This window comes from Macrosteles quadrilineatus, unplaced genomic scaffold (assembly GCF_028750875.1).
Source record: "Macrosteles quadrilineatus isolate MER2022 unplaced genomic scaffold, UCM_ALF_1.0 Scaffold_5__1_contigs__length_97177068, whole genome shotgun sequence".
In the NCBI taxonomy this organism is placed as follows: Eukaryota; Metazoa; Arthropoda; class Insecta; order Hemiptera; family Cicadellidae; genus Macrosteles; species Macrosteles quadrilineatus.
The window spans coordinates 72,582,717-72,598,927 of NW_026542598.1; the positions used below are offsets into that span (position 1 = coordinate 72,582,717).

Genomic DNA, 16,211 nt, shown 5'->3' on the forward strand with positions numbered 1-16,211 from the left:
TATCTCATTACAGTTGCCTAATGCTGTGGCAGCTCTACAGAGAAGTGTTCACGGTGTTTTGTTGGGGAAAGTTATCAGACCAGATTGGATCACTCATGGAGTACCGAAAACTGCCAAACTGACATCCTTCAAACTTAAACTGCCTGGAGGTAAGCAATCAATTTATATGTCTGTTTGGGTTGAAACTTTAAAGTTTGCGTGTTAGCTTGGTAGTCTAGTTGTTACTGAGCATGTGTGATACGTCTGTTCCTGACCATTGGTGTTTGAAAGGTGATCCTAAGACTTGATACGTTAAATTTTTTTTTGTCCTAGGACGCTAGGCACGAGCCCGGAATTTTTTTCACATTACTTCAGGTTAGACCTAGGGGTTACGGCATTATCACTTAGATAAAATCCATTGGTGATTTGGTGGGATTTGAATCCGGGACCCCAGGAACCGGAGTCCCGAGCTCTAACCACTAGACCAGCTCGCTCCCCCAAGAAACATTAAAACAGAGAGCACCTAAATATTGTGATTGAAGTAGGCTACAGGATGGACCCGACTTCATGACTGTGTATCTCAAAAAGTATAAATCAGGCCTACATAAAATTTATACCATAAAAAGAAGAAATTTCAAAGTTTGTTTGGTCATAGTTCCGTAAACGATCAAAAAAGTTATTGCAACAATGGGCAGCCATTTTGTTTTACCGCCATTTATCAGTTGTTAGTAATGCAATTTCAAGAAATTGGTGATACAAGAGATGCTCTCTCATGTGTGGAACGAGTTCGGCTATAGCTTAGATGTTTGCGGTGCAGCACAGGGTGGACATATTGAGCATTTGTAATCAGTGTAAATAAAACTTTGAATTTTTCTCTTTTTAACTGGGTTCATATTTTTGAGTAGCCCTGAATAATTAGAATGATTCCCTTAAAATTTCTAGAAAATACCACTGTAGAAGAAACTTATTAACAAAATAACTTACAGATGGCGGAGGCGTATCAGCAGGTCGAGCCCTGGCTAGTGATGGTCACTACCTCTACCTTCATTGTCCCCGAGGATTGTTTAAGATCGGCTCAGGATACTCAGGGACTATCCGTGGACATGTTTATCTCTACAAACCCGACTTCTACTGTGACAAGCGTGGCTGGTTAGGCTTCGCTCAGGTCTGTGCTAGTTTGGTGTTGTTATTAATTGTACTCTTTTCCCTTGACTGTGTGTGATTATAGTAAAGAGTCAGTTAATTTTTTGAATGTCAGTTATACATGTCTTTGTAGTTAGAAATGGTTCAATTTTTAAACAGAGCTGTGCCTAAAAGCATGAGTGATTGAGCACCAGTTAGAAAATTTAGCTGAGTTTTTATTCTTGGGATTGCAGAAAGTGTCTGAACAAAGCGCAGAATCGAAAATTAATGATGTTGAAGAGTCATTAAGTAAGTTAGGTATTTAAATCATACCATGCAAGGGGTATAATTTGTAAAAACCTTTCTAAAAAATGTCCGCGTTTTTGATTAGACTTACTCATAATAACGCTTCAAAATTCATTGGTGATTTTGTGGGATTTGAACCCGGGGCCTCAGGAACCGTATTCTACCACTAGACCAGTTCACTCCCCACACTAGTCTAGTGATGATCATGCCAGTTGTTTTGTCACAGGGTTCGCTCTACTATCGCAGTCTGGACAAAGCCGAACTGGTGGTGATTGACACAAACAACCTCAGCGTTCAGCAGATCATCCGGGTAGAGGTAGAGGGGGTTATGTTTTCTGATGGTGACCAGCTTGGAATGGTGACGGCCACGAGAGATGTAAGTTCAAATCGTTTCTGTTAACATTGATTACGTTTTGGTAAATTATTATTTCTATAACATTTCAAAGAAGTAAAATATTAAGGCTAGGCATGTAAAGTCCAGTAGAGTATTGTCATTGGATATTCACAGAGTGTATAGTCAATGGTATTGTTTAGTAAAAAAATCCAGTTCTGAACTAGTATAAAAAATATTAGTGCAACCTCTAATGGTTTGAAGAGTTTTTAGCCCGAAAGAACACACAAGAACACCTTACAAAAAAACAGTATAATATTCATCATACATTGCAATCCATTTTGCACACACTTTGTGTGTAATAACAAGGATTATATAGTCTGATATTTAAGAATTTCCTGTCTGTCATCGCAAATTGTTTACTTGTACAGCAACAATAATTTGTTTGTAATTGATTTAGACGAGATGAAAATATTATGGCCAAGTTTAATAAAAATTGGTTTACATAAATTGGTGAAAAAAATATTTTGTTAAAATATAAAATGGTGGATATCTGGTTTTGTATAAATTGTAGGACAAATATTTTTTGGGGCTTAAGTTTTCATTTTTATATAGGCTTATTATTTTCCAAATTCCCGGCTGTTTTTTTTAACGCATCACATAACTCCTCTCCTTCAGTTTTAATTTTTTTCAGTTTTTGTAACAAAGATATATTGCTCATTATCTCTCACGTATTTGCTTCCTAAAATCTCTCTATTGTGATATAACTTGTATCTACAAGAATTATTTAGGCCTTGTAATTCTTTGCTCAGCAATGTGATAAAGCAGCCACACTCCCATCTTTTACGCTTGTTGGCAATCAATAAATCAATCAAGTGTGCTAGCCTAGTGGTTAATGTCTTGCACTTTGGTGTGAAATGGACAGGTTCGATACCCACCATATTCAAACAGATTTCAGCGGTTTGGACTGCTTTGCAATGAAAGTGTCAAATTCTTAATTAATAAATGCCACTGGTGTAAAAACAATTTTTTAAAGGGTTGTACCAATGTAACATTGATTGCAAACGCCTACGATTGTACTAACACTCTTGTCAGTATGCATGTCTTCACACTGTGTTGTGTACAGGACAGTTTTGTGGTGCGGACACTGAACCTGTCCGGTGGTCCAGTGGGAGCCGGCGCAGAACTGCCACTGAAGCTGGCGCGCAAGTGTGTGGACGTGTTTGGCACTGCAGCGTTTGACGAGGACAGCAACATACACACCCTCAACACGGGCTGCGATGACGAGGTGTCCACCGTCACTGCGGGCAAGGACTTCTGTCTAATACGGACAACATCTGGCAAGGTTTGTCAAATTCATTGTTTTTAGATATAAAGATGCAACTCAAATATGAAAATCTGTTAGTTATCTCTTTGGACAAAACCTTTGGCCTAGGGATACATTAAGTGTGTCTTATATACCTCCCACAAAATTTTTAAATTAAATTAACAGTGGTAATGTAAGGATCTAGATCTAACCCATAAATGGATATTTTGTGGGGTACATTTGTTAAAAACACTTGGCTTGGAAATACACTAGAAGGAATTTTTGTCAACATTCTTATCTGAGAAAAGAATTCGGAGCAGTTGATGACACACAAAACTTCACACCAAATTTACTTATTAGATTGTAAGAGGCCGACACCTCCAGGTAGCATATTTTACAGCGAAGGTGACGGGATCATTTGTGTTAAATAGGTGAGATAGAATTAGGTGATAGATTTGTTACTGAATAAGATCAACCTATTTAAATGCCCAATGATCAAAGACAACTGAGTCCACTTTTAAACCATCAATAAGCTTCTGACACACAGGAAATAATTGGCAAACTTCTGATATGTAAAAAGGAAGCACTATATACACTCAGCTCTGTGTCCTAACCTCAATAATGTCCTATTTTCAGGTGCTGTACACTGGCAAAGCGTCTGCGCTGGGTCTCAAGCAGGGTGCTGCCGGGGGAGGGGGGAAGTGGCAGGAGCTGGTTGTGGCGAAGGCTCCTAGGATATCCCATGTGGCTGCAGGCCATGACGGACTACATGCTATACTGTTGGCCGAGGACGGCAGCGTCTACTTCACCGGCACTGCACGTAGAGGGGAGGACAGCGATTCCAGTGAGTTACAACCCATTGGTTGAAATTTAAATTAAGATTTGAAAAGGGAATAGGTTTTTTTCTTTTGCATGAATACCACACTAGGCTACATGCTTATTGATTTGTATGTGATACACAATCCCAGTTGGAGACAATAAGTTAGGCATAAGATTTTCCATGACTTTTCCTGGTACATATCTCCCCAGTTTATGCCTCCACACTAAGCTTAAAAGTCAAAAGATGTGTTTTATTTCTGTGTTTTAAAAATTATGTTACCAGTACCTAATTTGTTTTTTTTTTCTACGCCAGTGGCATTTTACAAGAGAAGTTACAAGAGATTAAATGTTTAGTGAATGTGCCGGGGATTGAACCCGTCCCTCCCGCACCGAAGTCCAAGACGCTAACCACTAGGCTATCAACACAACCAAACCATTTTTATCGAATATCGTTCAGTGTATATATTGCGTTCATATGACTGTTAAGTATTCTTTTGGTTTATTTTGCCTTTAGTCTGTGTCCAAGAAATAGTTTTGGCCTTTAAATATTTCTGCCATTAGTCTGGCTCCAACACATGGTTTGGAATTTTAGAATATTAACAGATGCTATTGTGTTATTGTTGGTGTTTATGTTCTTAAAGGCTCTGTGTTCAGATTGAAGAAATATAAAAGGTTGTACCCTACTCATCATTTTTTTAATAATTATTTTTTACTTGAATTATTAATTAATTAATTATTTTTTGTGATTATTCTCTCTATCAAAGTATTTAACAAAGTCTAAATATGAATCTAAATATCGACCTCAAGACACATAAAGATTTACAAAGAAGAAAATAATGAGTGAACATATTCATACATATGCAACAGTAAAAACAATTTTTAGTCTCTTCAACTGTGTTGGCAACCCTGACAATAGTTCAAGGTAAAATCTCTTCCTATTTGGTACTACTCAAGCCGGATGCTAAATTTTATTCCAACCACTCTTGAGGCTCTCCTCTCTAATCATTTCAATGGCCTTTCAATTTTGAGGTTTTAGGTTAAGTCTCGGTTCTAACGTAGCCTAAATCTAAACATGATTTGAAGATAATAATAACATTTAAACCTAAAAACATAGTCTAGATGTAAACTCGACATTGCTGCAACATTGCTCGACATTGCTCGTAAAAAGGAAAAGGTGAGAAAAGTATGTTTGGTGAGTAAAGTCACATCAGGTCAATGCAGACAAAGTCAGAGGGGTACAGTCTTTTAAAGTTCACAATTGCAAATAATAATTAATTTTAGCTTTAAGGTTAAATGAATGGACATTTCCTAATGTGTGCTAACTAGCCTATACTCTGTGTAAGGAAAAGGGAAGTGTTTCTTAACTCCTTAAAAGTAGTGTACATTGAGACCAATGGTGAAATTAACATTTTACATTCTATCCGTGTTTTGATTGTTACATTTTTATCCCAACAGACAAAGGAAGACGACAACTGAAGGCGGTTAAGCCCAAGAAACTCACCAAGATGGAGTCATCGTTTGTTGTGACGGCAGCTTGTAACAACGGGACGACAGCATTGGTCACCAAAGATGGGGAAGTTCACATGTTCGGCAAAGACACCACTCACTGTGATCCAGCTTCGGGTAATTGTTTTAATTAATTTGTTGTTACAGTTTCTTGAAGTCAACTCGTATTACCCGACAAATCCTCTGCAGCAATATTTATCTGGGAGCTTGGGTTAGCTTGTTGTAAAAACTTAAAACACTATTTTTAAAAGAACACCAACATTAGGTAAATAAGTATAGATATTTAAATAGTGTTGAGTTTTAAGATTATAAGTAGTTATGATGTTTTATTTAGCAGTTAATATTTTTTCATGAATTTGGCTAACTATGTCTCATTTAAGGATGTAGCCTAACATAAACACAGTACCTAGGTTTTTAGGATTTTTTGAGGATAGCAGACATAACTGATTGGAGAGAGTCCAAACTGGTACAAGAGACTAAACTTTACACTGAATACACATCAGAACATTTCACTGTCACTGACAGCATTTTCAATAAAGGAAGAGAGAGAGTTTTCAATTAAAAGAGAGTTGTCCAATTTTGTTGACTTATTATAATGGTTTATTTTACAGGTCTAGTTACTGATTTGAAGGATGTACATGTCACTCAAGTAGCTTTGGGCAAGGCTCATGCAGTCGTGCTTACCAACAAAGGACAAGTCTTCACATTCGGGATTAATAACAAGGGCCAGTGTGGCCGAGAGTTTGCCCTGCAGGTCAAAGAAGGTAATTAACCACCCGCAAGAACTTCTGTCAACATATGTTTTATGTACTGAGTTATCATAAACTATTTCCAAGATTTTAAAAGAGAAGTTATTCCTTACTATTGGTTTTGCATTTTAAATGATCTCCATGTTTTAAACTTCAAGATTCCACTAGAACTATGAAAGATTTAATATTCTGCCAAAAGGAGATTATGTCAGTTTATATGTTGCAGAAATCAAATTAAACCTTGCAGATCAAACTTTGAGGTAATGAAATATTTCCATTTTTTTATTCCTTTATTACTATGCCTGGTTAGAATTTGAACTTTAAAACTGATGAGGAGAAAAAACATTTGTTTAAAAGACTGTCAATTGAATAAGTTGATATAGCTTTAACATTTTTCTAAATTACTATTTGAAGATTTGTTATTATGCTTATTCCCATTACACTTGTGAATATAAAAGACTTTGATTTCTTTGTGTCTGTCAATCTAACAATCCAGCTAACCTGGTACTATTTTTCCTGGTACCTTTTTCATCAACAGATCGTTCAGATTAGCTTATTCAAAAAGAGCTTGTTTCATATTGTCACCTACATGTCTGTCCACAGCTCAAACGGTGGTCGCCATGGAGATGGCTGTAGAGGAGGAGGGGGGAGAGGAGGAGGAAGGCGAGTGGGAGGATGCACAGGACGCAATGTGTGCGCCTGGACAACACAAGTGGAAGCATGATTTGTGCATGGTGTGCACCGTTTGTCGGGAGTGCACAGGCTATAGCATTAGCTGCCTCAGCTCCATGCGACCGGACCGCAATCCTGGACAGTGAGTGGACCACAGTAAACTTAAATATTTATTTATGAATTCACAATAGCTTCAGAAAAATAATATATTTGTCTATGGCTAGAACTATACATCAGTATTGTTAGTTTATTTTCTCGTCTTTATGCGCTCCACTACCTAACTCTTCTGGTTCCAACGATGGTCGTGTTTTGCACCATCACATGGGCTTTCAATATGGATATAACTAAACATTTCATTACCATGTTAAATTTTTAACCAGTGAATACAAGTAGTTGAATGGTGCCACAGATTTGTGCTAATTCTGAATTGATGATGTATGTCGAATTGGCGTATTTTTGACCAAGCTAAACTAAAATTCAACCTACAGCATCTCATTTCATTTGCCACGTAAACTATAACAGAAAATAGGCTAACAAAAACAGAAAACAAAACAGATAAAAAATAATGTTGATTGCAGCACACTCCAGTTGTTTGAGAATTGAAAACACTTTCTTATCATACATTTTTTATGTATTTTCCTTATTTTGTACTTGGGATGTTAACCAGTAGTTTTTAGTGATTTCTGTAGCTACAATTGCTGCACATGTTTGATTGCTATGCTGCAGGGAGTGTGGTTGTGGGGAAGGTGACTCAGGCTGCGCAGAGTGCGGATGTTGTAGGATCTGCGCCAAGGAGAATGTCGACAACTCGGAGTTGGCCATCCTGGGGCCGAGCGGCGCAGGAGACATAGCGGGCATGATGCGGCTCGATCTCATCTTTGGAGGTGGTAATTTGAACAAATCCATCTACTTGCAAGTTAATTGTTTGGTGTTGTTCAGGAGCGGTTTGGATTTTTGACGTTTCAGATTTTTGAGGTTTGGGTTTGTGACGCTCTACTGTAGTAAATGAAGTGTTTCAAAACCTTTTTGTTGGATCCATATTGTGACCTCATTTTCACATTTCAGATCCCAAAACCTTAAAAACTCTCATCTACCAATCTGAAACTAAAAATAAGATTGTATGTGAAATGGTAATGATTAAACAAGTCTGTAAAACCATTTAAACATGAACTTATGTCTTTCAAAGAATTATAAACTCATGCAACATTGTTTGTTTAGTTTCTTGTTGTGTTTGACAGTTCCACAAGCATTGTTATAGCTCTCGGCTTCACACCAGTTGCTAGTTTTTCCAATGATTCTAGACCCAAATGCTATTTGTCATCTAGATATCAATCAATAATGCTATTGCCAAAGGTCAACTTTAGATAGTAACAAGATCAGAATCTGGATCATTCCCTTACAAAAAATAAAAAATATAAAAGAGAAAAGGATTGGCATTCCTTGTGTATGTTTTTCTTTTAGAAAGTAGCATTTATACAGGTTGTTCTAAGAGCATGAATATAACTGATGCTAGAGAGCTAAACTAAAACTTTACGAACCATAGAAGGTTTGCAGTTGAATTTTTTGAAGGTTCTGATTAACAATTTACATTAGTTAATGGCGTATAAAAAAGTTGTTGTGTTGAAATTGTTTAATGTAAAAAATGTATAGTAATAAAAACAAAAATTAAGTTTAATTTTTTACATGTACTAAAGAGTGAGTTTTCTTAGGACGACATGGAGCAAGACTACAAGATCATCTTCAACGGAGACTAGAGGAGCGTAAACAGAGACAAAGAGGAAAGTTGGGCTCAAAACATAACGGACTGAAGCTGAAAGGAGCTAACAACCGAGCGGGGCCTAGCGCTCCGATCATGCCTGCTCCTGCCAAGCCGCCCATACCATTCAGGAGCACTGCACCTCCTGCTCTTGTTGGTATGTTGAGTTTTTTGAGTTTGAGTTAACAAGTTAATTGTTTCACCACACGAGGATGTTATCCATTATGTAACATGTTAATTGATTGTAGTAAAGTATGGTTTGGCAAGTAAGGGCTAAATATTGCTACTTCCTTAGGATTAACAATTCATTTATTTAGTTGATGAATTCACTGCTAACTAAAAATATTTTGTATTCAAGAAATTTCAACCACTAACAGGTACCTATATGAAAATTGGAAACTTTAACACATTGAATGGTTGATGTTTGGTGTATTGGTCAAATATTTTATAAAGACCAAACATTTTTAACTTTGAAAGATATTTTTCACTTTTAAATTCATTAACTTTGCATTTATATGGTGGTAAAATTTATTTAATTTAAAAGTATTTAGCAAGCTCTTGATCTTTGCAAGATCTTAACTATGTCTCCAACTTTATTCATGACGCTTAACCTTACTTTTTGCCCTCAGTGTGAAATATATATACCAACTTACTTTGTATCTAAACCTGAGGACAGCAAACTAATATTGTGTTTTGCAGTAGAAGAGGTTGCTGGAGGGAGTGATGTAGAACGGGAGGCGAGTAGAGTTTCCTCTCTACCTCCTGGGAAAGTTCATCTACCTAGCGACTCTCCTGTGGTGCAGATATCATGTGGACTCCATCATACTGGTAAGCGTTGAATTTGAAGAAGAACTTTCAAATTGACTCTGTCACCACTGATCATCAAGGGTGTGTCAGGAGTGTTTAATCTGGTTAAAATATTTGTGCCTTTTTACACAAAGATAAAAACCTTAACAAGCTCATCAACCCTCCACGAGAAAGTGTGTAGAATATAACATTAGTACAAAATTTCAAGCTGAGTTATGTTCCAGGTACTAGCTTTTATGTAACCTCTAAAACCTAGATTGAAAAAAAAAACTGTGTGTGTTTCAGTGCTGCTTACACAGAATGGAGAAGTGTTAACTTTCGGTAGCAACAGCTATGGCCAACTAGGAGTAGGTGACATGTTGACTAGAGGAGGACCTGTGGTAGTGAAACTGCCTGGTGTAGCTACAGGTATAGCAGCTGGCAGCAACCATACTGCTGTACTGCTGGCCAATGGACAAGTCTACACGTTTGGCAGCTATCAGGTATGTACAGCTAGGAGTAGGTGACATGTTGACTAGAGGAGGACCTGTGGTAGTCAAATTGCCTGGTGTAGCGACAGGTATAGCAGCTGGCAGCAACCATACTGCTGTACTGCTGGCCAACGGACAAGTCTACACGTTTGGCAGCTATCAGGTAGGTCTATGTGTAGTATTGATGGCAAAAACTATATTACATACTTATTGTAACTTACAAGACTATAGTTTTATTATGGACAGTCAACAACATTTAAACATTCATGAATGACACCTCTGATTTATAAATTGAATAGTTTCATCTAAGGAAGGCTCGTTTTAGGTCAGGAATTGTGATTCTTAGAATACAGGTTTATCAACTAACTAGCTTACCTTAGAAAAAGCCCTGTTAGGTCATATTCTTTATCTAAACTTAGTGAACTTGACGGAGTCCTCACTAGATGAAATAATATTGTTTATTTCCTGTATATTCTGTCTGTACTATTTGCTTACCAGGGCATTTATAAGGTAAGCTAGCTGCTATCCGTTTAATCTCATATCATAATTTGGAACAACCAACAATATCAGATTTATATTGGTGAAATTTTAGCTTAAGAATTTTTTTAAAGTAAATTATTTGTTGAAATTTAGTATCAAGGTGATCAAATCTGATAAAACAATTTCTTGGATCTACTTGGATTCTCATCAGAAAATTGTTTAAAATAATGAATTTTCTTTGTAGAAGGGCCAGCTGGGTCGAGCCCCGCCTGAAGGAGTGTCAGCGCTAAGTGGGTCTGGTGGGGGTAGGAAGGGTGCAGGGTGGCACTGTACCCCCACTAGTGTGCCTGGGGTAGGCCCCCGTCACGGTCGTAGAGCTACCTGGGTCGGGGCCTCGGCTGATCAGACATTCCTGCGGATAGACGAGAGCCTCATTAACCCATTCACACTCAAACAGAGCACCGTCATGGCTAACAAAGCTTGCATATGTGAGTATGATGTGGAATAATAAATGGTTTTGTGTCCTCAATGCCTTGAACAAGCGTTGTGGACAGAGAATGTGAGAGATTGTAAGGATATAAGAATTGTCAAATGTGGTCATAAGGGTATATGATTCAAGTCAAGGGTAAATTTTTTTCAGGTATTGTGATTGATTAATCAGAGTTTAGGCTAAGTAGATAGTCAGAAAGATTTGCTAAGTTGGTGGTTAAGTTGTTGGTGCAACGAACATGGGCCATGCCTGTAATGTTGTGGAATCTTACTTTAGCTGGAGTTAGTGAGATTTCTAAGGTTTTGGAACAAGATGAAACCAAACACATTTGGATCAAAGTTTTCATCTCATTGAGTAAATAATTATTCATAATTTTAGTTTTACAAATGTAAAAATAATATTCACTTTTTTCTTGTCCCAATCAAAATATATATTGTTCTCTAGCAAAGTTCTCAAGGCGGAGAGAATTTATGACATAGTTGATAGTTTGAGTCTTCAGAATCACTAACTATACAAATGGATTAAAATTTAAAATTCACCTTCAAACTAATTTACTGTCTAATGTCTAGTGTAGGTAGCAATTTAGTTGATTTTCAATACCCATACAAATTGGACAGATATGTGCTCTTAAAAAAATGTAGTGTTGACATTTTAATTACAATGTGTAAGCAGACTTAGGCTAATGTGTTTAAGGACTATTGTTGGGTTAGCAGGTTAGCCAAAGTAGAGAAAGAATCTATTGTGGCTCAGCAAAATGTTACACAATACACAATAATCTAAGTACTACGCTGTCACAGAAATTATTTACTACCAAGCAAGGTAGGTTTGAGTAAATGGAATGATACTATGTTCTGCAGTTGAATTAACTGGCAGTGACAGTGTAGTATTTTATTTTTTTGTTTAGTCTAATATTTTATGTTTCTTGTGCCAGAATAGACTTCTCTCCATTCAGGTAAGCCTACTATCCAACATCAAACAGTACAGTGCTCTTGTGCTCTTTGTTACCACAATCTACTCTTGTTTAGTGCTGCTGCCCACCCACTGTGAGTTGTCCAAGTCATTCAAGTGTCTGGTGATCAACAAGAGGGATGGTAACTGTGCCAGCTTCCAAGGGGCCGACCAGGTGGACTTTACCAGCACAGCTGCTTGTCTCGACCCTCTCTACAACATACTGTGGAGGTATGTTGGTCATTTTGTATCAATATCAACATATCTAGTTAAGGCTCTGTACTGTTCCATGTTCCTCCCCATAGCATACAGTGAGAGTGAACAATAGATATTTATTAGTCAACATTGTTCTGGACTTCAGTAGTGCCATGATAAAAAATGCGGGATTACTGAGAACCTTTAATTAACTGTTTTTGTGGGAATAGAGAACCTAGATGGCTATTACTTGGTTTCAAGTTGTTTTACAGTGTTTTCTTGTGCTTTTTCAGCTCAACTTTAACCAATTTTTGCCAAAAACTCTGCTGAACGGACCCAGATGATTTATTCAGATCAAAATAACACCTTCAGGCCATATTATTGAATGTGCCTGTTAGAAGAATTTTTATTATCTTGCTTTGTGCTAATACCATACTATTAATGATGAATAATCTCAATCTGGATGATTGAACACTTAAATTAATTTACAATGTATCACCATGATCAAGAAACTTGAGTTTGCAAAAATGAAGCTGAAATTTAAAGCATCAACTTATTTCCTGTTAGTTGATTTGCATTCCTAGGCTGTGGCCTTACAAAGGAGTACTTGATGTGTTCTTCACTTATTATAACTCGTGATTAAGTAACACATTCAGTAGGGCTACTGGATTATGAATCCATTGCAACATTTGTCGTTAACACAAATATTTATTAGTACAGTTCAATCTTATGCCGTATCGTCTCTCACCTTGGTTTAGTAATTAATCAACTTCAAAATACTAACTGCTTACTGATCTTGCAGCTACAGCGAGACGGGAGACTCGCCTGAAGTAGTGTGTCACCACGTAGTGTGCTGTGAGACTCGGCTGGAGGTGGCAGCGTGTATACTGTCTCCGCAACTGTCACTGCCATGGACCCCAGGGTGTCTGGTGACTAGGACACAGGCTGCGCTTCATCTGCTGGGAGTGCTGGACACACTGACAGCCGCGCAGGAACGCAGACTCACTCTGTGTCCACAGGGCGACACCGCAGACCCGCAGGACAAGGTGTTCATTTGGGACGACTTCTCTACGGTCAACCGGTTTGAAAGTGAGTGCCATAGTAATTAATGGTTATATTGTGGGTTGGTAGCCTAAATACTAGCATCTTGGACCTTGATGTGAGAGATGGGTTAAATCATAGCCTCCTCTAACACATGGCTGTGGCGTTGATGTGTGGTAATGTCGCAATGTCATGCCTATTGCCATGGTAACAACAGAAATAACAAAAGTGTAAACATAAACATTTCCTTTTCTGTACGTTACAAATTAGTGCAACAGCTGTTTCATTTTGACGGAACAGCGGTGTTGCCACTTTTGTCTCACCGCAGCCTTGTGTTAGAAGAGGTTATGGGTAAATCCTTTATATTTTCACCAAAACTGAGGGTTTGGATCACTTTGCTTTAAAACTTATTATACAGACGTTCATCGTTGTCAGCTTTGTAGAGGACACAGTAAAGGTTTTAGTGTAATTTCAGATCAGGTCTTGAGCAAAGGAATACTAGAAATCTATATTTTATGACATCTGATGGTGAGTTCTTTAGTTAGTTTTTGGTTTTGTTTCGTTGGATGATAATTTACGTTCAAAAGTGTAAGTTTTTTAAATATTTTAAGTGAAAAATAAGTATACATTCTGTAAATAAGTATGAAAGTTCAACTATAAAATCGTATATAGGCCTAATTCATTGTTAATCGTTTGTCCTGTTTTCTTCAGGCCATGGTGGAGGCTGGGGCTACTCAGGACACTCAATAGAAGCCATCCGCTTCATGGCTGACACAGACATCCTGCTGGCTGGCTTTGGCCTGTTTGGAGGCCGTGGTGAATACACAGGCAAGATCAAGGTGAGACTAGATAGAAAGTATTTTGTTTGACATCAATAACAAACTTTGACAAACCACCAGTTTTTGGATAATTGTGTCAATATTAGTACTTGATTCACACCTAGTTTGTAGTCGCACAACATGAGAATGACATGTGTTGTATGTTGGTAGCTCTACGACATCGGCATGGAGGGAGGCGAGCAAGAGAATGACGGAGACATGGTGGCCGAGACAGAAGAGGTGCCTTACGAGTGTGGTCCCAGGATGAAGTACCCGATGCTCTTTGACGATCCTATTCCCCTACAGGTGAATTTCATTATAATCGTTGACAGCTACTGGATGCACTCTGTGAGAGGTTTATGTAATCGTTAAATTGAATTTACTGGAGAATATTATCCAGCCTGATATTTTAATATTTGAAAGAACTATGAAATCTAAATCTTTCCTGTGCTCTGTTCATTGATATTGATTTTTACTGTAATCCATTTATTTATCCTGAAAATTTCAAATTTCCAATCTTTTTAGCGAATTTCCCATATAGGGAATAAGCTATTACCGTAGTACTCATGGCAAGACCTGGACGCGGGACCGATTTTTTTTTTCGTTTTGAGGTCCCTAGAGGCCAAAAACACCATCCGTTCAAATTCATATATATATATATATATATTTATATATATATATATATATATATATATGTGTCCGTCAGCACGATAACTCGAGCAAAAATGATCCGATTTTGATGAAATTTGGTACAAACGTGTAAACGTACGTTTATTCGAACGAGTTCGCGATCCAGCATGATCGGACCATGGGAACGGGGGTTTACGGGGGGTTTTATGGGGTAAAAATAGGTTTTTCCCATTTTTGACCCAAAAAACATAAAATTTAGCAATTTCTTTCCAAACCATTTTGTAGAGCTTAAAAAAACAAATAATTTAGTATATTGAAGCGTTATTATGCGCCTAATGATTACGGAGAAAATTCCAAAAAATTGTAAATTTAAAATTCCCATGTTATTCTTATGGAGAATAAGTAAACTGTTGTAGTTTGCTTGTTTGTGAACATATTTTGATCAAATTTGGAAAATGTTTTTATTTCTTACTAACTAGTCACATTTTACAAAAAAAGCAGTTTTACCCTCCTTGATGCAGCAAACCTAAGTACTTGTTAAACTAATTCTATTTAAATCAAGAATAAATGTTATATTTTTAAGTAGACATTTCAGTGTAAATCCAATCAGTCAAATGGAAATTCGCTTAGTCTGCAGGTTTGCTGCGGCGGGGGTATTTGTTCTATAGATCCTCACATTTTTAGTTGAACTATGTTCTAAAATAACTGATTCTAATACACCACTATACTATTTTACTTCTTATCAATGTAGAGTTATAATATTTCTCTGAGTTGTTTGTGTTCCAATGTTGACGAGTAATGTGTTGGATGTGTTGTAGGCCAACCGTTGGTACGTAGCGTGGGCTCGAGTCAGTGGACCATCCAGTGACTGTGGCTCTAGTGGCCAAGGGATGGTTTGCACAGAAGACCAGTAAGTAGTTGAATAATTTATTTGTTCACACCAGGCTATAGTTTTATTTAAATACTATTCAAGATGATCTGCTTCCAACCAAGATTGCACAAACTTGGAAGACATCGCTTGCAATCACAGTGATACATAAGATTCTCATTCTTCTTGACTGGTTTAAATTCTTTTGCTTGATGCATGATCACTCAAGCTTTTAGATAAGTTTGACTTGGATTTTAATTCTAGATACCTTCCTTGGAAATCATTACTATACAAATGTCTCCAATGTGACATGCTTTAACACCATATAACTGAATGGTAGTGCTCGCATTACAATGATAAGGTTGCCAGTTTGTTTCTGGGAAAAAATCTGAAACTTTTTGATGGTTTGAAACTGGACCCAGCTGTCCTTGATTGGACTTTGGTATGGTTGAAGTTGAAGAAACATCTGGTCTTAGTAACAAAGCTACACAAGGAGTATGGACTCCTTTCACGACCTTCACTCATATTTGTGTTAAAATACTCCCAATTGGTGATAATAAACCTCACAATTCAGGGTGGTGTTCTACTTCAAGTCGTCCAAGAAGTCCAACAACGGTACAGATGTCAACGCAGGTCAGATCCCCCAGCTGTTGTACCGTGTGGTCACTCCTGAGAATCAAACTGCTGCAAGACAGACAGACTGTGCTGAGCCTGTGTACATACTCAGCAAGGAGTTCTCCAGAGCTGTGTCTACTGTGAGTGCAGTAGTGGTTTGTGACAAAAATTGTAATTAGGGTTGAGCATTTTTAGTTGACTCATAACTTTTGGGACAGATCAATTTTTTATCATGAGAAAACACACGGATCACAAGTGATCAAGATATTTATCGATGTATGAGACATGTATAGAAAAGTAAAA

General features: G+C 37.4%; 1 protein-coding gene across 1 annotated transcript in view; it reads left to right on the plus strand.

Annotated features, from left to right (window-relative positions):
* LOC128993926 (E3 ubiquitin-protein ligase MYCBP2-like) overlaps positions 1-16,211 on the plus strand; it is a 572,029-nt gene that overhangs the window by 35,132 nt on the left and 520,686 nt on the right. The window contains exons 6-24 of the mRNA XM_054418047.1: positions 14-149; positions 966-1,144; positions 1,634-1,783; positions 2,865-3,083; positions 3,681-3,888; positions 5,319-5,486; positions 5,981-6,133; positions 6,722-6,932; positions 7,517-7,674; positions 8,500-8,703; positions 9,246-9,374; positions 9,639-9,835; positions 10,548-10,791; positions 11,819-11,972; positions 12,739-13,025; positions 13,689-13,816; positions 13,967-14,101; positions 15,244-15,335; positions 15,868-16,048. Of these exons, the coding sequence (XP_054274022.1) occupies positions 14-149; positions 966-1,144; positions 1,634-1,783; positions 2,865-3,083; positions 3,681-3,888; positions 5,319-5,486; positions 5,981-6,133; positions 6,722-6,932; positions 7,517-7,674; positions 8,500-8,703; positions 9,246-9,374; positions 9,639-9,835; positions 10,548-10,791; positions 11,819-11,972; positions 12,739-13,025; positions 13,689-13,816; positions 13,967-14,101; positions 15,244-15,335; positions 15,868-16,048 (3,333 nt within the window). The remainder of the gene's footprint in view (positions 1-13; positions 150-965; positions 1,145-1,633; positions 1,784-2,864; positions 3,084-3,680; positions 3,889-5,318; positions 5,487-5,980; positions 6,134-6,721; positions 6,933-7,516; positions 7,675-8,499; positions 8,704-9,245; positions 9,375-9,638; positions 9,836-10,547; positions 10,792-11,818; positions 11,973-12,738; positions 13,026-13,688; positions 13,817-13,966; positions 14,102-15,243; positions 15,336-15,867; positions 16,049-16,211) is intronic.